The 22,203-nt window shown below is 53.5% G+C and overlaps 1 protein-coding gene across 2 annotated transcripts in view; it reads left to right on the top strand.

Moving 5' to 3' along the window:
- Positions 1-2,015: 2,015 nt before the first annotated feature.
- Positions 2,016-22,203, top strand: part of PTPRU (protein tyrosine phosphatase receptor type U) — a 74,013-nt gene continuing 53,825 nt past the window's right edge. For both annotated transcript variants that reach the window (XM_080920658.1, XM_080920657.1), the window contains exons 1-7: positions 2,016-2,183; positions 16,672-16,803; positions 19,681-19,952; positions 20,397-20,478; positions 20,583-20,698; positions 20,932-21,106; positions 21,520-21,813. In XM_080920658.1, coding sequence (XP_080776784.1) covers positions 2,111-2,183; positions 16,672-16,803; positions 19,681-19,952; positions 20,397-20,478; positions 20,583-20,698; positions 20,932-21,106; positions 21,520-21,813 — 1,144 coding nt within the window. In that variant the 5' untranslated portion in view covers positions 2,016-2,110. The remainder of the gene's footprint in view (positions 2,184-16,671; positions 16,804-19,680; positions 19,953-20,396; positions 20,479-20,582; positions 20,699-20,931; positions 21,107-21,519; positions 21,814-22,203) is intronic.

Raw genomic sequence — 22,203 nt, 5'->3', positions numbered from 1 at the left:
TGCTCCCTTCCCAGTTTCAACCTGGAATTGAGCAGCAGTTACAACAGAGGAGCCGAGGAGCCCAGGAGCACCCAGTTCTTCCTTTCCTAGCCTCAGGGTAGTTTCTCCATGTGCCTGCGCCAGTGTGAGCAAACTCGGGGAAGCCACAGGAAACAGGGAGGACTTACATATGCCAGGACCAGTACTTAAATAAGTTCAGCCCATTAGTTTTTTTTTTGGGGGGGGGGTGAAAGTAATAATTCAGAACTCAAGACTCTTCAGCAGCTTATCATTTTTTTGATGTTTATTGACTCAAAGTCTCCTCCTTATTCGGCTTCCTGTATGGTCTGCAGGCCCTGGCAACTTCTCCAGCTGTACCTGCTGTCCCTCTTCACTGTTCCATTCCAGCCTCCCTAGTCTTCTTGCTCTTACCAGCCTATCTTTGCTCAGGCTAGCTCTTCTGGATGCAGCATTTCTTCCAATTGGTCTGCTTGAGGCTGTCTCCTCATACATCAGGTCTCAGATCATGTGGCATAGGGCCACATCCTCTTGCCAAAGGCCTCTTGGACCATCTTATCTAAAGCATGACCCCTGTCCCCAGGTCTCAAGAGCTTCATTTCCTTGAGGGCACATGTCTCAGACTGGAGTTACATGTGTATCTATTTATATTTGCTGTATGAAGTACTCATGAAAGCTAGAACCATCTCTGTAAGTGCCCATTTACTAATTACCCACTCATTCATTTCCCATCAAGTATGTGGGATACCAGGCCCTGGGGGATAAAGCTTCCTTAGGGGAACTCACATTCTAAATATGGGGATAATTATCAAATACATCACATAGCAGGCAGTCTATTTAGAAGTGCATTAATCCACTTCCCCTATTGTGTTCCACTCCCCCCACCCCACCCCACCCCATCCCACCCCACCCCATCCCACCCCACCCCTGTCTTCTTCCTGAATGTAAGTAAGCTTCATGAGGGTGGAGATTTTTTTTTTTTTAATCTTAAAATTATATTTGTGTCTATGTTCGTGGGAATGCAGTGCCCCACAAGGCCAGAAGTGCTGGTCTGATGTCCTGTAGCTACATTTATGAGTGGATGAGCCATTGGAGAAGGGTGCTGAATCCGGAATCCTCTATAACTAACCACTGAGCTGTCTCTCCAGCTCCTGCAAAGGGCTGTTTTTGTAAATCTCCTGGGTGGTCTACAGTCGTCACTGAACAAATGAACCTGCATCTAGTCAGTATTTGAGAGATAAATGCGTTTCCAGATGTGAGTCTTTTTTTTTTTTTTTTAACACAGTTCAAGCTAGACAACCTTGATTCAGATATCTTGGTGTCGCCTCATACTTGAAAAAGCCAAGTTCTACAAGCTCAGCTTTCTCAGCTGTGTAATGGGATTAGTGTGGTGTGTGTGTGCCCCGTAGGGCAATAGTGAAGATGAACAGAGTGTCAGAGAGGCACACATGGCACCCGTCTTACATAGTCAATGACAACTATGTTGGTGATTGTGCTAAACCATGGACTGGGCAGAGTTTCAAATTTCCTTATTCAGAGTAGCCGGAGGCTTCGGTTTGAGGCTCAAGCATTAGTGGGGGAGGTGAGTTTCATATCACTGAAAAGTAAAAGGCAACATTCCAAAGGCCCAACAACGTTTTGGAAGATGAAGAATGCTCTGTCATTAGAGGGAGCTGTTGAATGTATATTCAGAGCAGTCATGGTAGGAAGAACTTAAGCAACAGAGGGAACAGAAGAGCCAAGTGTCCCTGGGTTACAGTCTCAGCCGTGGGCAACGAATGCGCTGAGAAAGTCGACTGTCCGACTACCGTCACCGGCCGATGGGTGGGAGAGTAGGGGGATGGGCGCGCCGGGGCCAGCGGGGCCCAAGGACCCCGGGCCGCAGCGCGCGACACCGCCAGCAGGGGACGCCTCGAGACCGCGGAACTCGCGCCCGGGGGCCTGACGTCAGCGCCCCGCTCGTTCGGGCTCCCGCTCTGGACTCGGCGCCAGTCCCGCTCCGCGCGGCGCTGCTCCGCTAGGGCTCCCGCTCGCCTTGGGCTCGGGCTCGGGCTCCGGAGGCGTCGCCTTCCCAGCTGTGGGTCTCCTGGACCTAGGCGGCGGCGTCCCAGCCATGGCCCGGGCTCAGGCTCTGGTCCTGGCGCTCACCTTCCAGTTCTGCGCGCCGGAGACCGAGACTCCCGCAGGTAAGCGCGCGCGGTCCCTCCAAGCTTATCCTGCGAGTGCCCGGTGGGCCGGGGACGGCTGGTCGCGGGTGTCGGAGTGCGGGACGCTGGGTCGCGTGCTCCGAGTGTCTGTGGCCGCTGTGTCTGTAGTTTGTGTGCAAGCTGAGGTTGAGTGTGTACCGCGGATGCGAGTGTGCTGGTGTGAGCGTCCCCTGCGTGGGGCATCGGGTGTGCGCTGGCTCACGTTCGTCCACGCTGCCAAGTGGGTTGTGTATTTTAGTTTCAGCGGCTTGGCTAGAGTTGCGACTGATACTGTGTTGCATTTGTTGGCTTTTTTGTATTCCCCAGGCGGGAGTGCTGTTGCTAGTGTGTTTGAAAACCCGCGTGCTTGTTTATGCGTGTGCTGCGAGGGCTCTGTGGATCCTGCCAGAGTGTGGGCCCGGGAACGTGTGTATGGTGTGTATGGTGTGTGTGTGCGTGTGCAGTCGTGGGAACCGGGTTGGAACCTGTGTGTCTGTGCGCTGTGCCCACGAGTGACCCTGTGGTAGTGTTTGGGGTGTACAATGCTGTGTGGGTCCGAGTGAATGTCAAGGATGCGGGGAATGCGTGTGGGGGAGCGTGTCTGGAGTGGATGTGAGTGTGTCGGTGAGCGATGGTTGCGCGGCTAGGGACGCTGAGAGCTTGGGGTGCTCCTGGGCCGCGGTTGAGTGTGGCCGGGAGCCGAGGGTGTGTGTGTATGTGTGTGTGTGTATGTGTGTGCGCGTGTGTGTGTGTAACCTCGCGCGCGCGTGTGCGTGGCGCACCCGGCCGGAACAAGTTGTCTCGGTGGCATCCCTCGGAGGCTGGGGCGGCCCTGCGGCTGGCGAGGGAAGGAAGGGGGAGAGACGCGGCTGTAGCCGCCGACTCCGACATTTCGGGCGGTGTGTTGTTTCGCAAGTTCAGAGCGGCTTTGGCTGGCGGCTGATCCCAGGCGGCGCCAGGGCCGCGGGGCGCCCGGGTTGGGAGGGCCGCGGGGCGCACCCGGTTACGGGCGGGGCTGCGGAGTCGGGGCCCCCGCAAGGCCTGGCTGGAGGCCGCGGGACAGCGTCCCCATCGTAGCTCGCCAGAGGCGTTGGGGACGCCGCGGTCCCTGGGGACGCTGCCTGCGTCTGCTTTGCAACTTTGTGCGGCCTCCCGGCCAGCCGGGCGCGCGGGTGCGGACGTGTGTGTGTGTGTGTGTGTGTGTGTGTGTGTGTGTGTGTGTGCGCGTGTGTGTGTGTGTTAATGTGTGCGTGGAGCTCCCCCTCGGCCTGCGGTGTGATCGCGTGCCTGAGTGTGCTTTAGAGCCTGGTGTCCTATGAAGGGTGTGTGTGTGTGTGTGTGTGTGTGTGTGTGTGAGTGAGTGAGTGTGTGCTCATTCGCATTTCTGAATGTGTGTCCAGTGCTCATATCTGTGCTTCCGCGAGTGCATCGCATCGTGTGCTCTGTAGACGGAGTATCCTTGTGCTTGTGTGGTCCACCATCCTCTCCTGAGGCCTGGACCTCAGGCTTCATCCCCTCCAGCGGGCGTGCGCCGGCTCTCTTCCTGGGTTTCCTTCTCCCCTGGCTCCCGCCACCCGGCGTGGGGTAGCTGGAAGCCGCCCCGGGTGGAAGCAGAGCCGAGACGTGGACTGCTGCCTTGGGCCCGGCGGTGGGGTGGGGTGATGGAGACTCCAGGCCGCCTGCCCCAGGAAGCTGGCCTTCGGGGATCTGGTTCATGGCCCCGCCCCCGCTGGAGCCTCCCGGGAGCTGTCCTGGTCTTGCCCTGCAGCTTTGGGGCTGTTACACTCAGCTTCAGTTTTTGACCTCCTGATACCCGAGAGGCAACCTGCCTCTTCGACTGTTCGAAACCCCTTCAACCTTCCCCCCCCCCCCCCCCCGAGATCGAACCCTCTGCACTCCCCCACCCCATCACCTTGATTTGAGAATACACGCGAGCCTCAGTTACCAAAGTAGTGGACTATCAGGATCAATGTTTGAGAGTGAGACCTACTGCAAGTTATTCTCATTCCTGAGCCTCAGTTCTCAGTCATGATCTTAATGATGATCCCGCGTGATACTTGGTAGAATGTTAAGTCTACCTGGGAATCGGAGAAGATGGGCTGGAGGGGTGTGGCAAAGCCCAAGGGGCTAAATTTGAAGCCAGGGGCAACCGTGGGCTCAAATTTTGTCTCTGCTACTTGCTGTGTGTGACCTTGGGTAAGTCTCTTTACCTCTCCAGTGCCTGTCACCTTTGAAGCCTTGACTATTAGAGACTGATTCAGAAGCTCTGGGCAGCAGGGAGGTGGCAGCCCTCTGTCCTCAGTCTAGGGAGTCCTCTTTCTACCTCCTTAGTCAACCAGTGGGGTCTGTGTAGGACGTCTCTCAGCCACGCACACCTGTGCTCTGACCCAGTCTGTCTTCTTGGTCGCTGGAGTTGTGGGCATCAGGAAGGAGGGAGAGGTGCCCCGTGGTTTCAGGTTAGGGCTTGTCAGGGCAGCCTTCTCTCTGGGGCTAAAAAAGAGGGCTAAAGCACAAAGCCAGGAGGGTGGCCTGGATCCTATACCACACTTCCAGGCTGCCTCCTGCTTCTGTCTGGTGGCATCGGAGGTCCAGGGCTGTACCCTGTGTGCTGGAGGCATGCTGCTGCTGTTCTCCAGGCTGGACCCAGCTAGGTCAGCCAGAGTGACAGGAGGGGCTTTGTGCCTTCCCTTTGTGCCTTGAAGTACCCTAGGCCTCCTCCATCTCTCCTTTTTCTCCCTCTTCAGTCATCCACTTGCAGGAAGGCAGCAGCCTCTTCCTTCCACTGTCTGAGTTCTTCCTAAAATGCACGTTTTAACCCCCTCTTCAAACCCTCATTATAGTGCTCTGATACTTTCAGAGTTAAAGACTTTCCCTTTCAGCCCCGTCAGTGTTCTAGCCCCTGCCTGGCCCACCTCATCTTGTTCTGGGATCCTGTGGTCTGGCTAGCCTTGTCTACCACGAGTCCCTAGGTACCCACTGCCCATGATCTCTTCTCTGCATCTTCTACAAGCTGCTTTCTCTCTGTGATTCCACAGTTACCTATGTGAGCCCCTAATTTGTCTCTCAGCTTAGATATCACTTCTTCCTCGAAGCCTTCCTTGTTTTTTTCTCTGTCTGGGCCCAGGAGAGGGAAGGAAGGAGCTAATTAGATTTTTATATGATGTTATAATCACAGTCTCACGGTCCTGCCGCCCTTGGGAGATCAGGAACTCTGTGAGGAAAGTCACCGTGCACCTTCAAGTACTTAGCCGGGCACAAGGTCTGACTGAGCCCTGTTCTAAGCAAATGGTTCTAACAAACAGGAATGAATGAAACTGGCTGTTCCCATTCAGTCCTGTAATCCAAGTCCTGGGAGGGAGGAGGTGCTGAGGCAGGAGGATTGATTGCAAGTTTGAAGTCAACCTGAGTTGCACGGTGAATTCCATGCTAGTCAGGACAACTTTTCGTATTGAAAAGAAAGAAAGAAAGGAAGAAAGAAAGAATGAATGAATGAATGGAGTCAAGTGGGTCAAATCCAGAGCTGGAGATGCCAGATGGGGGCGCAATGACTCCACTGAAGGCCGCAGGAAAGCAAGAGGTTTTTTTTTTTTTTCCCCTCGGTAAGAATCTGGAAGATTCTGCCAGTGGATGGTGTTATGTTGTGAAAAGGCCGAGTCCAGAAAGTGTCATCTGGGAGCTGTGAGTTAAAGAGGTTGAGTCCGTGGCAGAGACTGAAGGGAGAGGACTCTTGCAGGAGGGCCCCTCCCCCCAGACGGCTGCTGCTTCCCCCTTGCCCTGGCCCCACCCCTAGCAGCTGGCTCAGCTTCTCCAATCCAAAGAGTTTCAGCATACTGGGATCGTTGGTGAGGCTTGGAGTCTCAACGGTTAGTCTGAACATCAGGAGAAGGCGGGAGGGAGGAGGAGGAGGGCCCAATGGACATTCCTCAATCCTCAGTTGCAGATCTTGAGCTAGGTAGAGGAGGCCACAGTCTTTCCTCCTGGATCCTGAGGGGTCTGCCCCTGAGCTGGAGAGGCAGACGGATGTGTACAGGTGTTATCCCGTGGCCTAGGCAGCCAGGGTGGGGCATGTGGGTGCTTATACATGTATGTAAAATGGAGGGCAGGGGCACAGAGCATATGTGCGCATATGTCAGCATACCAAGCTGCCTGGTAAGCTTGGTGGAGCTAGATCTCAGCTTGGAGTTGGGGAGAAACAGCTACTATGACATATGGGGGAGCCCCCAGCACCTGCTTCCTGGAATGGTAGAGATGTCTGGGTGGGTAGCTTTTCTGTGCCTCAGAGTGGGTGTACCTATCCTAGCGTATGAGAATATGGCGGTGCAGAGGGACAGTACAATGGATCTGCAGGCTGGTGCCTCCAGGCTCTGTGGGCCCATGGCCATCAGTCCAGGCCTTCCACGGTGACGACACTGCTCTTTCTTTGCTGTGGTGGCCTGTTGTCCCCATGTGCCTATTACATTTAAATGAGGTACGATTAATTAGAATACTAATTTAGTTCAATCAGTTGCAGTAGCCAAGTTTTAAGACATCAACTGTTACACATTGCTAGTGGTTGTCAGCGTATTGGCAAGTGACAGTAGAGACATTCCCACACTTGTAGAATGTTCTGGGGACTCAACCAGTGGGTCCTGACCCCTCTGGGGGTCGAATATGAGATATGCTGAATTTTGGATATTTATATTGAGATTTGTAATAGTAGAAAAAATTACAGTTATGGTTGGGGACAGGACATGAAGAACTGACTTAAAAGGTTAGTCATTAGGAAGGTTGAGAACCACTGGTCTAAAGGTCAGGTTTTCAGAACTTCCGTGTGGCCCAGGCTCTGCCCAGAGTGCAGCTCTACAGCAGCCTCGTGCTCCCTGGCCCCCAACAATCTTCATTACATCTTGTCTGTTTCTAGTAACTTCTCCTCTGCCCTGTGACCCAAATGCCCTTTGTAAGGCTTGTCACCGTGCGGTCACTCCCTTGCCTCAGGTCTCCCCTGCTCCCAAGGCTGAACCTGAACCCAGGCAGCCCATTCTTTAGGAATCAGCTTTCACTGTGTCAGTTGTCCCTAAACTTTGCTCCCTACCCATCTGCTTTATAACCTAGAGCCTGCTGTGTCCCCTCTCTCTACCTGTTCCCATTCAGTGCCTTTTGCTGGGACACTCAGCTCCTGTTGTCACTGGCACAGTAAGCCTACCCTGCCCCCACCCACTGGATGAGGTAGTGAGGTGGACTTCTCCCCTAAGGCCTGTGCAATGATTGTAAGTGGTGGGGGTCTCCCTGTGGTGGCTACCTAAGGAGATGCTGTACCCATGTGACCCCTGGGGGTCTTGAATAGATTTCCACCACACAGAGCCCAAGACTTAGAACTGGACCCAAAGGGGAGAAGAGAAAAGGGCACTTGGGATGGGTGTGGGCTGTTGTGAGGTTTGAAGGAAAAACTAGAGAAAGGATTGGGATGGAATAGTGGGAAGTGGGGTTGGGGGTACCTGTAGGCAGGACCTCAGTCAGGCTAAAGGGACAGGGCTGGGGTTGAGGGTGCGACTGGGGCCCAGGAGTAACCGTGACGGTGATATTTGTGAGCCCAGGACAGCTGGTACAATGAGGCAGGTGGTGTCAGAGGAATGACTAAGTTGAGGGGCAGCTGGGGAATACAGAGTAGGCAGATGAGGGACAGCCAGGGAGATTATGACAAAGGAAGGGGACAGCAGCCTATCTGGAGATGGGTGAATCTCGGCTGAGAGAGTGGGATGCGTGCCGTTCAGAATGTGCATGTGTGCACGTCTTATGTGCGTGTGTGGATCCTTCTTGCCGAGTGCATGTGTGTGAATTCATGTGTGATTTGGCCTAGAGTGATGCGGGGTTGGAGCTCGGGCTCCAAGACCACACGATCTGAGTTCTCATTCCCCGTTCTAGTGGTTCTAGCTGTGTGACATCTGGGTGGCTAATGACTTCTCTGGGCTTTGGCGTGATCCTACTTGAGACATGAGGATGGAGATGCTGCACAGTGCCCAGGGTGATGGGATGCGTTTTATGTTTGGACATATTTAGTCTAGAACACATCCTGGCACGTGCTGAGAACCACGGGAGTGTGAGTTATTCTTAAATATGTGCGTGTGAGTGTTTGCAGGCCTCCCGTGGGCTTGGGAAAGCTTACTCTTGGCTCCTGATGAAGTCCGGGCCTGGCGAGAGGTGATGGCGGTGGTTGGGGGAGGGGTGAAGATCCAGGCTTGTTGAGGCTGGTTCTCCCCCCCCACCCCCATCTGCCTCTTGTTCACTCACATCCCATGCCAGGCTCTGATCCAATGGGCCCTCCCTCTGTCTCTCCCTTCCTGCCTCATGCTGCCCTACCCTGGGCTGGGGGCCAGGTGAGGCACTGTAATTGTCCGAACGATTTTCAGTAGAGTCCAAGCCCATTGTCTGCCTGCCGGTACTCATAGGCCTTGTCAGGGAGGACTACCTGGAGAGAACGCGCTGAGTTTGGTATGCTGCCTTGTCCTGCAGGACAAAGGCGGCACTACCTTTGTCCTGTGCTCTTCAGTCTCTGGAAGATGTTGGAGGGTGGGGAGAGTGATGGTGGACCAGAGCCCACAGGATGGTGGAAGCAGGCCTGGCCCTTGCCTCACAGGCAGTTTAGCAAGGCAGAACTGGGGCTGCTGAAGGACTCCCCACCAGTATGCCCCCGCCCCCCCCCCCCCCAGACTTCCACTGTGCTTCCCACGGCACCTTCGAAACGTATCTATGTCTCGAAGTAGCCAAATGCACTGTGACTCTGGCCTGCTCTACTCCGGGCAAGTGCGGTCTGGGGGGGGATCTCTGGACCTGGTGTCCCCTGTACTTCTCTGGGACTCAGCCTATGCTGTTGTGATGATCTGTGACTTCTTAGGGATGCTGGGCCACAGGGAAAAGGGGTTTCTCTGAGTTTCTGCCTACTCCATTTCTACGGCATCTTTCTGATCAGAACCTCCACCCCGTAGCTATCCTACCATGTGCTTTTCTTGAGACTCTCATTTGCGATGTGGTACTCACTCTGCTGGACACCAGGGTTACATCAGGAAGGAAGCCCTATCTGGGTGTCTGGGTAGAGAAACCCTCCCATGGTACCATGCCTGAGAGTGTGGCTTTCTAAAACTACTCTGCAGGCTTACCTTTAAAGCTGGCTGTCTCATCGGACATGTAGACTCACCTTTGGGCACAGCATCTCACGTGGCAGCTCACTGCCAACACATGGCCTACTGCCTTTATACTGCCGTGTGTTGGCATCCGGTGCACTGCATTGTTTTGCAGTGGGCGTCTGTACAGCCCTGGCTATTCAGACCCTCCCATTTCTAGGCACAGCTCCTCTGCCTGCTGCCATCTCGTTTCAGGATCACAGCATCCATGGCCTCATTGTCTCTCCCCTTCTCTGTACCTCACTGGGCTGTGTCTAACAGCCCATCCCCCACCCTGTACCACAGCTGTCCCTGTTATCTCAGCTTTCCCCTGAGTGCATTACAACGGAGGTATCCGGGCACTGGCTGTGGACAGCTTTCTGTGGCTGGCACTGGAAGGGTCCCATCTTTGTGGGTCCTCCAGGCAGCCCGTCTCTGCTTCATGTTGCACACCACTTGGGCACTCTTTGCTGGTCTTGGGGACAGCTTGAAGTTTGCATTGCTTCTGATCAGCAGGGGACTGCCACCCTGAGAGTCAACCTTGTCATGCTTCTGTTCTCTGTAGGGTTTGTGTTGTGTGACTTTTCCTGGGGGAAATGTGAACAAACAGTATTCACAGACCAAAGAAAGGATCCCATCCGAGTCCAGGTTGGTGCACGGAGTTTAATGGGGTTCTTTGCAGAAGCACTGGTGATTCAAAAGCAGCTGCACTCAGAAAAAGCCCACCCATGCACGGGGAATAGACTCTTGAGAGGCTCATCCCTCGCAGCTTGCAGACAGCCTTCTCTCTCCAGGAGCTGTTACGTAACCTTGGAGGTCTCTCGAATCCTGTAACTTCCCAAGCTTCTCAAAGCCCGCTAAGTTGCGTGGCTGTCTCCTCTCTCCTCCCTCCCAAAGGGGATGTTTCCATTGAGAAGAAATGGCTCCCCGCCAGGTTGTGAGCATTCTACTGAATTTCCAGACCCAGAGCCCTTGAGCCAAATCCACTGTTCCACGGCCGTCATCACGGCGCTTCAGTTTTGTGCCGCCGCCCACCCATCCCCAGAGTCCACATATACCTGCCTCCTGAGGACTATGTTTAGTTTCTGACCGGGACTAGATTCCCCGGTGCTTGGTTCTGGATGGTGTTCCATCCTTTCCTTCCTGTATCCCGGTGCCAGCCAACATGCCTCGGCAGGGCAGAGCCTTTCTATAAGGAGGCTCCTGGTTTGTACCAGGTCCTATGCTGGTGCCTGGAGCAGATGAAAGCCTTGACCACCCTTCATTCTGCTACAACCCCACAGGGTGACATATACCCAAGATGAATGTGATCCCACACCACACAGCCCTAACTAACTCTTCCATGCCTGGCAGATATAAGTGCTGTGTGTGTACGTGTGTGTGTGTGCATGTGTGTACTTGTGCATGCTGTGTGCTCTGCAGCCTTGCACAGAATACAGGATTCTGTCTGTTAGACTGCGTATCTTCAGCACACCCCCATCATAGCAGCGCATGGCCCTCCCTCTGCATGGGGCCTGTTTACACCTGCACTGCTTTAGCCCTCACTGTGTCTTCATCTGGCTGCAGGGTAGGACATTTGCTGTGCAGAGAATCTATGTGTTCTTCCTGCTGCCCTTCTGCACAGTGAGACCCTCCCCCATCCCCAGGGTCTCCAGCCCTGGACTGCCTTCTCATCAACGCCAGAATTCATGGTCTGTGCTCATCATCAGAGATGGTGGGGAAGGGTCCTCCGCAAGTTCCTCAGTGACAGATGGCTTCCTTTCGTGCTCGATGAAGAGAGCAGGATGTTGGCTCTGCCAGGCTCTGTGTTGGCTCCTTAGGTGGATTTAGCCCTTGGTGGTCTTGTTGGTTGTGGAACTCTGTGTGGTTATTTAGGGATTTTGCTGCCAGCCCACTGTACTTCTTGCCAGTTACTCAGGCTTCTGGTGGTCGGCTCCGAATGCCAGACCTCCATTTAGATGTGTTGGCCTAGTCTACATTACAGTATAGTGTATTATAATTAGGCTTTACTATACCATATACTATACACCATACACTATTTACTATACCCTACACACTATACAGTACATGCAATATACTCTACTATACTGCATACGATGCAATAGTCTAGACTATTCTAGGCTGTAGTCACTTCCTTGAACTTAGTGCAGCTGGTGGATGTCTGACTAGCTGGGATCTTGGTGTTAATAGGTCTGGGCACAGCTGGCCAGCTGTTATACACAGGGCTTGGGGACATGGTTCAAAGGTATAAGAGCTAGTCCCTGACTTTAGGAAGGGAGGAGGTAAGAGATAAGTAGGCCTGCAGTTCAGCCAGAGTTGGGGTGGGCCATCTGGGATGGGGCTGAGCTGCGCAAGAATGTCAGGGTTGAGTTCAGTGACCTAGAAAAGGGAAGAATGGTGAAATAGACCGGTGGTGGTGTTGGGTTGGTATAGGGGGAGGGTCCCTAGGCTATGGTTGGGTTGTGCCTGGCTGTGTGAGGTCCCAGCCTGTAAATTTACAATCAGCCCAGAGAAGTTTTGTTTCTTCTGGGGCTACCCCTGGGAACTAGACGTTTTGTTGACAAAACAGAGAGAATAAAAATCTCATCGCAAACATGCTCTGTTTACTCAAGGTCTTCAGAAAACATGGCTGAAGGTACAGTAGGCCAGACCATATCCCTTGTCTGCCCTGGCTAGAGGAGTACAGACAGGCTGCTGCATCACAGACACACACACACACACACACACACACACACACACACACACACAAACACGTATGTTCACGTGCACACGTACATGCACACTCACATACACATTTGCAGTCCCATGCATGCGTGCGCATACACACACACACACATACACACACTCCCACCTTCCCCAGGCTCATGCCCACCATAGAATGTATCTATACATTTGTGCTCATGAGCCAGCTTTACAGTATTTCTGAGAGTGCCATGCTGACAGTCACCCATGTCCTTCTGTACATCCCTTTGCCTCAGGATACCTCCCGTTGGAGCTATTGCTATTACTATTACTGTTGTTTTATTTGAGATAGGGTTTCATGGAGCCCGGCCTGGCCTGGAACTCCTTTATGGTGCTGAGGATTACCCCAACTCCTGATCCTCATGCCTACTCCTCCTTCTCTGGCCCTGGAATCAGAGGTCTCACCACCACGCAACTGAAATCAGAGGCATAGCCCCTGTTCCCGTTTTATTGAAGAGATGAATGAGACCTGGCCTGAAGGTGGCCAAAGATCAGTGAGAAGGAGTCACGCTGTCTAACAGGTCATGAGAGGTCATCCTGACTATGCTCAAAGAAGGCAGGCCACGTGCTAAGTCATCCTAAGGGACTCAGGAGCACAGCAGCACTAAGATGCAGACTCTCTGATCTTAAGTTAAATGTTTTATACCAGTTGTCCTGTCATGGTCACAGCTAGGGAACACACACACACACACACACACACACACACACACAGAGAGAGAGAGAGAGAGAGAGAGAGAGAGAGAGAGAGAGAGAGAGAGAGAGAGGTGAGACCTCCCTGGGGGGACCCCTCCCAGGCTTCTCTAGAGGTTACTGGTCCCTGACATCATCCAGCCTCAAGCCTATCGGATGTGGATAAACCATCCCCCTTCTTCCCAAATTGTGGTTGACGGTTGCTCAGGCAACCGCCTGGCCAGATTGGGGAGATTAGCAAAGGAATGTTGCTGGGCAAGTTGGAGCTAGGGTTGGAGGAGCATTGGGGTCCTCTGTGGATTCAACCCACCCTCCCCATGTGCTCTCTGCAGAGATGAGGTACCCAAAGAGGGGCCTTGTCTTCTCTCCCTGTCCCCTGCCTAACTTAGACTGTACCCCAGGACTTGCGTTGGTCTGGGGAAAGTGTGTATTAGCGCATGCCCACGTGCACGCACGAGGCTTGCATGCACGCTGTTTGTATCCAGGATGATAACTCAGCCCCCCACCCCCACCCCCTTTATTTTTCTGCCAGTTTCTGACATCAGGCTCCACCAGGCTCCACACCCCCAGTTCCCACCTGACCTTGTGTGTCACAATCCATGTATTCCTTGCTCCAGCACCTCCGGTGGCTCCTCAGTTCAGCGTGAGGTTCAACTCCTCATCCTGTCACCCAAGGCTTTTCAGGAACTGGCCTCAGTCTCCTGTGTCCCATCCTGTCAGCCAACCTGAGCTCCTTCCTTTGCTGGGGACAAACCTGGTTTCCCTTCTTCCTCCTTTGACTCTATGACTAGGCTCAGCTCAGATGTTGCCTCCCTGTGCCACCAACCTGTTTTGCATTCTGTAAGCTTCCCAGTTCCCATTTCCCCACCTTTGCTCAGGTTAGGAAGCGGCCCAAAGCAAGATAGAACATCATTCTTCCCCCCACCCCCCCGTACCTCCTCCCCATGTTGGGGATCAAACCTAGGGCCTCACATGTGCTAGGCAAAGTTCCCTTATGACTGATTCTGCCCCCACCCCACCCACACAGCCCTTAATCATTCTCATGGTGCCCACCACCGGTTATCCTGTATCACACTGTCAGGGGGTGTAGTGTGGTGGTGGGAGGCCAGCCTTGAGTGTGAAACTAAATCGGAGTCTTACTTGTGTCTAACTCTCATTGGATAAAGATGGGTGATTTAATCTGTGTGTTCTGCTCACAGCGGCTGTGTAGCCCCTGGTGATTTCTGAGCATCACCCAGAACCCATCTGTTCGACAGGAATAACAATGTCTATGTAAACGCCCCAGATGCAGGTTGGGCATGGCAGGCAGTCAGGGCAGGCGTGGTGGTCATTGGCGCCCCCTTGTGGTAGTGCTGAAGCCCCTGACAGAAGGAACTGGCTGTTCCTGTCACTGGGAGAGCTGGGGTAGAGGTGGGGGTGCAGGTAGGGGTGGAGGTGAGATGGAGCTCCCTTTGTGAGATGTTGTTCTCTAAGAGATGAAGTTGAACTGGGCCTGGTCCAGAGACCCAGGGCTGGGGCTGACTAGGGATTAGTGAGAATGGTCACTCTGACTAAGAGGTCATCCTGGATGATTTGAATCTACGCCTGAGCCTGAGGGTCATCCGGACTTGTCACAGAGGGAGGGCATCTGATAGAGGGCAGGAGTCAGTGAGTCTGGAGGCCACTAACATTTGCCTGACATTTGGGGATATGGATAAGACTGGGGTCACTCTGGCCAAGGTCAGTCACCTGGGGGAATCATGTAATTGTGGTCAGGAGGTTAGGTTGCTCTAGCAGAGACCCCAGTCTGGCTGTCAGTCTGAGGTGGGGTGGGAGGCTTGTCTGGTCTTGTGCCTGGCTCAGGACTGTTGGGAAGAAACCACAGGGCTGGTTACTTCAGGCCTGACAGAGCCCAGGAGATGCCTGGGACAGCTACTCTGCCTTCGTGTAGGAACTAGAGGGGCCTGACTCCAGCCTGGGATGAAAATCTTAGTTTTTCTATAGCTTGTCCCTGTGATTGGCTGGGACCTCCACATGCAGGAAGTGAGCACTTCCCTCAGAAAGACCACTCTGTGGCCACCCTGTCTTTCTGTACCACACTGTGTTTTTTTTTTTTTTTTTTTTTTTTTTTTTTTTTTTTTTTTGCGAGGGGAGAGCTGGGGCCCTTCCAACAAAGAGGACATTAAAACTCACTTACCTCATGCCTCAGGGCACAGCGCTGACCAGAGCTTTTCAGACAAAGAGACACAAAGCACTGTGGGGTTCCCTGCACCGACTCCTTCACTACCCTGTCTGCCTGGTGAGGGCTGACACACACACACATGCCATTGTTTCCCATTCTCTGGTGGGGTTTAAGGACTCAAGACACCCCAACAGTGAGGAGCTCAGTCATGCCTAACTCCCCTGCGTGTTTTCATGTGCTGCCTTAACAGGGCCAGTGGAAACACACAAACAGGTGAAATGCGTACAGCCAGTCAAAGGGAAGGCGCTCGTTGCCTGCCCCGAATGTGCCGCTCACCCGCTTACAACTGTCCTGCCCTCTTCTTCTTGAGTCCCAGGGGCAGCTCATTCTCTCTCATATTTCTGGGGAGTGCGAGCTGTGGTAGGACATGGATTAAAATCTTGTTTCTTTTCCTCATCCGGGAACCAGTAGCACACCGATTAGCTAGGGATGGCAACCGGCAAAGCCAAGACTGAATCCCCAGTTTGTCCCATGTCTCCAGCATCCACTACTATTGTTCTGTACTGTGGGCAAAGGTCTTTGTTTCTCAGAACCTCGGTCACCTCCTCTGTCAAATTCAGATTATTAATTTTGGTCTCCAGTCACCAGAATTAATCCCCTCTCGTCAAATCCACAAAGGACCTCCCTGTGTCACATTCCTGGGGACAGAGGTCTAAGTTGACTGACTTTGGGCCATGATTGAGTGAATTCCTTTGGTGTCTATCACATTGCTACTGGACACAGAAAGCGACATCCTGCGTTTGGTGCTTAGCACCATGCTATGCTGGACCTCCATTTCCAGGCCTGTAAAATCAGACGAATCTAGTGTTGGCCTCGGAGGCCAGTTTGAGGCTGTGTGATGCAACAAAAAGGATGGTTGCTTTGATCAAGGAGAGCCTTGATGGATGGTTGAGCTGCTGGGAATCCTGGGATTCGATGGGGGATCCTGGGAAGTAATGGGGATCCTGGGAAGCAATGGGGATCCTGGAAAGTGATGGGGGATCCTGGGAAGCAATGGGGGATCCTGGGAAGCAATGGGGATCCTGGGAAATGATGGGGGATCCTGGGAAGCGATGGGGATCCTGGGAAGCAATGGGGGATCCTGGGAAGCAATGGGGGATCCTGGGAAATGATGGGGGATCCTGGGAAGCGATGGGGATCCTGGGAAATGATGGGGGGTCCTGGGAAGCGATGGGGATCCTGGGAAGTGATGGGGATCCTGGGAAGCAATGGGGATCCTGGGAAGTGATGGGGATCCTGGGAAGTGATGGGGGTCCTGGGAAGCAATGGGGATCCTGGGAAGTGATGGGGATCCTGGGAAATGATGGGGGATCCTGGGAAGCGATGGGGATCCTGGGAAGCAATGGGGATCCTGGAAAGTGATGGGGATCCTGGGAAGTGATGGGGATCCTGGGAAGTGATGGGGATCCTGGGAAGTGATGGGGATTCTGTGAAGCGATGGGGATCCTGGGAAGCAATGGGGAATCTTGGGAAGTAATGGGGGATTCTGGGAAGTGATATGGGAGTGGCCAATTCTAAGTCTTGGTATTGGTAAGGGACAATGAGGGTAGAGTGTTGGGGGTGGAGGACGGTAGAACTTTTGTCAGTTGGAGGGAGCCATGATAAGGAGGGGACAGTGGAGGGACCTGAAGTGTTGTGTTGGGATCTTCTTGGCCAGTGGCCTTGCCTGAACTTAACCAACCAGGCCCTATCCTCACAGCTGGCTGCACCTTCGAGGAGCCGAGTGACCCGGTTGTGCCCTGCGAGTTCAGCCAGGCTCAGTACGATGACTTCCAGTGGGAGCAAGTGCGAATCCACCCTGGCACCAGGACCCCTGAAGACCTGCCCCATGGTGAGCCTACTCTCTCCATCGGGATTAGGTCTCTCCTTCCGGTTCCTCTCTAGCTCTTCCCCGGGCTCTCCTGCTCTCTTTGGGATTTGAAAATACCTAGGAGAGGTGACATGGGGGTCTCTGGAGATACCTCTGCCTGCTTCTTGGGAACCTGGACCCTTCCCAATCTCGACTTAATGGTGCAAACTTCAGATCTAGACTGGGAGTCTGGAGGTTAAATGTAGATTCTAGTACTGGTCTCCTACTTAAATGGTGGCCTTGAGAACACTCATTCTCAAGTGTTCATGAAGATTCAAATCCTGGCCCATTATCTAGCCTGCTTAGTGGCCTCGAGTAAGCTGCTCAACTTCTCTGAACCTTCGTTGTTTTGATTGTGAAATAGGAGAACAGTGGCCCATAGGACAGGACACAGAGGCAGCACACAGGGTGTCAGTCGTATAGTTGCTGTTGCCGAGGGTACTTGAGAGTGCCTGGCAACCAGCATCCCTCCTCACTGGGTACAGAATAAACAGAAAACTATGAGAATAGACAAAACAGGAGGATCACAAGTTTGAGGCTAGTTTGGGCTACTTGGTCAGATACCACCCCTAAAATAAAACAGGAAGGAAAAGGAAAAGAGGGCTGGAAAGATGGCTCAGTGGTTAAAAGCACTAGTTGCTTTTACAGAGGACCTGGGTTCAAGTCCCAGCACTATACAGTTGCTCACAACCAGCTCCAGCTCCAGGGGATCCAGTGCCTCCTCATGGCCTCTTAAGGAAGCACACACAGGTACACTGACATGCAGGTGAAACACCCAAATACATAAAACATATGTCGTTTTAGTTAGGATTTGATTGCTGTGAACAGACACCATGACCAAAGCAATTCTCATAAGGGCATTTAATTAGCTTACAGGTTCAGAGGTTCAGTCCATTATCATCAAGGTGGGAACATGGCAACATCCAGACAGGCATGGAGCAGGAGGAGCTGAGAGTTCTGCATCTCCTTCTGAAGGCTGCTAGCAGAATACTAGCTTCCAGGCAGCTAGGATGAGGGCCTGAAAGTCCACACCCACAGTACCATGCCTACTCCAAAAGGACCACACTTACTCTAACAGGGCCACACCTTCTAATAGTGCCACTTCCTGGGCTGAACATATACAAACCATCACATATGTATTTTTAAAAGGAAAAAGGATAAGAGAGATTGAAGCCAGATGAGCCAGTTTATTACTGATAAAGAAGTATTGGAGGATAGACCGAGGGAGGCAACATCAAAAAAGAGACCCAGAGCCTCCCTCTCCTGTTCTCTGTTATAGAGGTTATACAGGGCCTTGGTGGTTCAACTCCCAGCATGGTCAACATGCCATCTGCTGGAAAGCATAGGCCAGGGACGTGGCAGTTCTTAGTGATGGGTGAGAGATTCCTTGGGGCTGGCTGGCGCTGGTTGGGCTCGAGGCAGACTCAGTTTCCACCGTGGCCATCTTTACCTCTCTGGTCACTGCTCATCTGTGTCACTCTGGGTATGTCTTGTCTCTTTAGGGTCCTCCATCCTTGTATATGTTTTAAAAGCATCACTGTTTAGCTTGTTTGAAAGGTACCCAACCTGCCAGGTCTCTGTGTGACCTCTGTGCATGCACTCCCAGATCCACCCATTCGTTCCAGGTCTTAGTAGGTGCTTAGTAGGTGCTAAATGGTGTAGATTTATGTTTTCCAGACCAATGGTCTTTTTTTGTTCCTTGATGACCTGGGAAAGAGCTAGGTCTGGGAGCAGGGGTAAGCGTGGTGGGTAGTCAGTCTAGGGGACAGGGACGAAACAAGAAGAGCAGGAGGGAGAAAAGAGAGGCCTGGGGGTGGAGGGGTGCATGCCAGAGCAGGGAGGGCTGCGGGGGACAGAGGAGGCAAGGAGGTGTCACACTGGAAGAGGGAGAGAAGAGTCCACAGGAGCTGCTGACAAGTGTCTGGTTAGGGCGTGTCCTTTCTGGGGTTCCAGTGAGGACAGAGATCTGGGGGTTCATTCGCTACCCCTGCAGGACACAGGCAGTAGCCGCCTTCGCAGGGCTCCGAGCTCACAGAGATGAATGCGATCCCTTTAGCTAGTTCCTGGGGGAACCCTCTGCATGTGCTGTCAGCCAAGTCTGCAAGGAGGCAGTGCCTGCCCAGTGGCTGCTGTGTAAGGTGGCTTCGGGCTGTCCTTGGCATCCGCATCCTCCTCACCCCAAGGGAAGCCTAATCCCCAGCCAGGTTCTGAGACATTCCCCACCATTTCCATAACACACACACACCATCGAAGATCTTCTGGTTGGAACCTGGGGTGTTTGTGTCGAATCCAGTGTGGGTGGGAAGAGAAGTTGAATCCTCTCATTCAGTCTGTCCTACATATTCATCAGGCTTGGGCTCTGGAGCCTGCGTGTGAGGACACAGCAAAGGCCCGAGGCATGACAGGCTGGTAGTAAGACTGTCACAGGCTTTATGAATGATCAAAGCCAGAGGCAAGCACACGGTGTGGGGGTGGGGGTTGGGGGGTGGGACGTGTCAGGCTTTGGAATCAATGACATCAGGGGACTTGGCCCTGTGATGTATGTCCTAATCCTGAGGACAGCACAGGGTTAGGAAAAGTGTTGACTTGTGAATGGTGAGGGGCCACGTGGGTCTTGACAAGGTTGAGTTTGTGTACCCCTTCCCTGTCCGCCACCCCACCCCCCACTTCATCCTGGCCCTCTCCTTTGGGAAACAGACCATGGTGGAGGGGAGGGATCTACCCCATTCGAGAACTTAAGAGCCCAAACCCTTGATTCCTGGTGGCTGCTTCTTTTTTTCCCCTCTCTGAGTGTGACCTTGGCTTCCCCTAAGGTCTCCTTGTCCCCCCCCCCCCCATCTCTTCTTTTTCTCTCTCCAGGTGCCTACTTAATGGTTAATGCTTCCCAGCATGCTCCAGGCCAGAGGGCACATATCATCTTCCAGACCTTGAGCGAAAACGACACTCACTGTGTGCAGTTCAGCTACTTCCTTTATAGCAGGGATGGGCACAGCCCAGGCACCCTGGGCATCTACGTGCGTGTGAATGGGGGCCCTCTGGGCAGTGCCGTGTGGAATATGACTGGATCCCATGGCCGTCAGTGGCACCAGGCCGAACTGGCTGTCAGCACCTTCTGGCCCAATGAGTATCAGGTGGGCTGGGTTTAGTCAGTGGTCAGCTTGCTTGGGTTTGGAGGTAAGGGGGAGGGGCAGGCCACCCTGATGTCAGATTAGGCTGGGATTAATATCTGTTCAGCAGCAGGAGTCAATCCAGGTTTGAGTTTGGAGTTAGTCTGGGGGTCAATGTGGGTACAGAGTCAGAGGCCAGTGTTGAGGGTGAGTTGGATGCAGGACTCAACTGGAAATTCTGTCTGACTCTGAATTCTGCTGTTTAGAGGGAGTGGTCAGAGTTGGGATGAAATGCCGAGCCCTGACTGTGACTTTACTTTCTTTGCCCACAGCCCTGAACCGGCTTGGTAGTGAGGGTCTGGCTGTGTAAGCGGGTTGGCATTGGATGGCGGAGAGGTTGGGATTGGGACCCAAACTGAGCTGCAGGGTTGTCACTTCTTTTTGACAATTGGCCTCTCACTTCCTCAGGTGCTGTTTGAGGCCCTCATCTCCCCAGACCACAAGGGCTACATAGGCTTAGATGACATCTTGCTATTCAGCTATCCCTGCGGTGAGTCCCAGTTCCCCCAGACATAAGGATGAGGGTAACCTTGGCTCCTGCCTGCAGGGTATGCAGGTCCAGCTCATGCTGGGGCTCTGCCTGTTTTCCCACAGCGAAGGCCCCTCACTTCTCCCGCCTTGGAGACGTGGAGGTCAATGCGGGCCAGAACGCGTCTTTCCAATGCATGGCAGCAGGCAGAGCTGCGGAGGCAGAACGCTTCTTCCTGCAGGTGAGGGCGTCCCCACATAGCCTTGGCTCAGGAAGGTAGTGGGGGACATTTTGCCTCCTCGGCTTGGTTATATACACTGTGCTCCCCCAGACTGTGCTCTACCAGCATGTATACCCTTAACCCCAGGATGGAGGCCTGTTCCAGGATTCTCAAATGCCCCTGGGGTAGTAAGGACTCAGATACACTGCCAGGTTGGAACGCTTCCTGACTCTCCCATTCCTTTTTCTCTTTAGCGGCAGAGTGGCGTGCTGGTGCCTGCGGCTGGGGTCCGGCACATCAGCCACCGTCGCTTCCTGGCCACTTTCCCACTGGTCTCTGTAGGCCGCGCAGAGCAGGATCTGTACCGTTGCGTGTCCCAGGCCCCCCGCGGTGCTGGAGTCTCCAACTTCGCAGAGCTCATCGTCAAAGGTCAGCGGACTGGCCTTGAGGAACGCCCGACGGGAGGGGACAGGATAGGGCTGAGTCTGTATGGTTGTGCTTGGAGCTAGCTCCTTAGAGGACTTGGTGAGGGTCCCAGGGCAGATTTAGCCGGAATGCTAGGTAGCAGCTTGAGGGACCTGGGAAGACAGAGAGATGGTCTTGCGATGGGGGCAGAGTTAGTTTCTAGCTGTGATCTGAACAGTGTAGCTGGAATGAGTGAGGAATGGGCTGGACACATGAAAGGATCACAGGGGTGTATCTTCAGGGGCCTTCTAGGTGCTAACCCAGCCAGTGTGCTGAGGTCCCCCAGGCCTAAACGGAGTGGGCGTGGCTGAGCGATGGTGTTCTAGGGCCCAAGTGGTGGCATTAGTAGGCTCCTCCTCTTCTGCATATCCTCGCAGAGCCTCCCACCCCCATCGCGCCCCCACAGCTGCTGCGTGCAGGCCCCACCTACCTCATCATCCAGCTCAACACCAACTCCATCATTGGCGACGGGCCGATCGTGCGCAAGGAGATCGAGTACCGCATGGCACGGGGACCGTGGGCCGAGGTTCACGCTGTCAACCTGCAGACCTACAAGCTGTGGCATCTGGACCCGGACACTGAGTATGAGATCAGCGTGCTGCTCACACGCCCGGGAGATGGAGGCACAGGCCGCCCAGGGCCACCTCTGCTCAGCCGGACCAAGTGCGCAGGTAGGTTGGAGGAGGGGCCTCTTCCACAGAGGCAGCAAGGCCTCCTTGACACACATATATAAAATAGCCTGAACTATTTCTCCATTGCTTGTCTCAAATAAATAAGACCAGATAAACGAAAGAGACAAAGAAAAAGACAATACGAGCCCACTTTCCAACCAACCAAATAGGCAGACCAAGAAAACCAGGAAACTTACCAGAGCCCTGCGTTGGGCTTGTTGGCATACCTACTTCCCAGATGAGCTGACTAGGACAGAGATGTTAGGTGACTGGACAAAGAACACACAGTCAGTAAGTGTTAGAGATAGGACCAGAACTCTTAATTGGCTAGGTGCAGATTCTTAAACACTATCAATCAAAAATCGTGCAGGATAGATTTTGTCTGGATTC

The sequence above is a fragment of the Micromys minutus genome (genome assembly GCF_963924665.1).
Source record: "Micromys minutus genome assembly, chromosome: 9".
Classification (NCBI taxonomy): domain Eukaryota; kingdom Metazoa; phylum Chordata; class Mammalia; order Rodentia; family Muridae; genus Micromys; species Micromys minutus.
The sequence above is the reverse complement of the archived record's forward strand: the minus strand, read 5'-3'. Positions and strand labels throughout refer to the sequence as shown.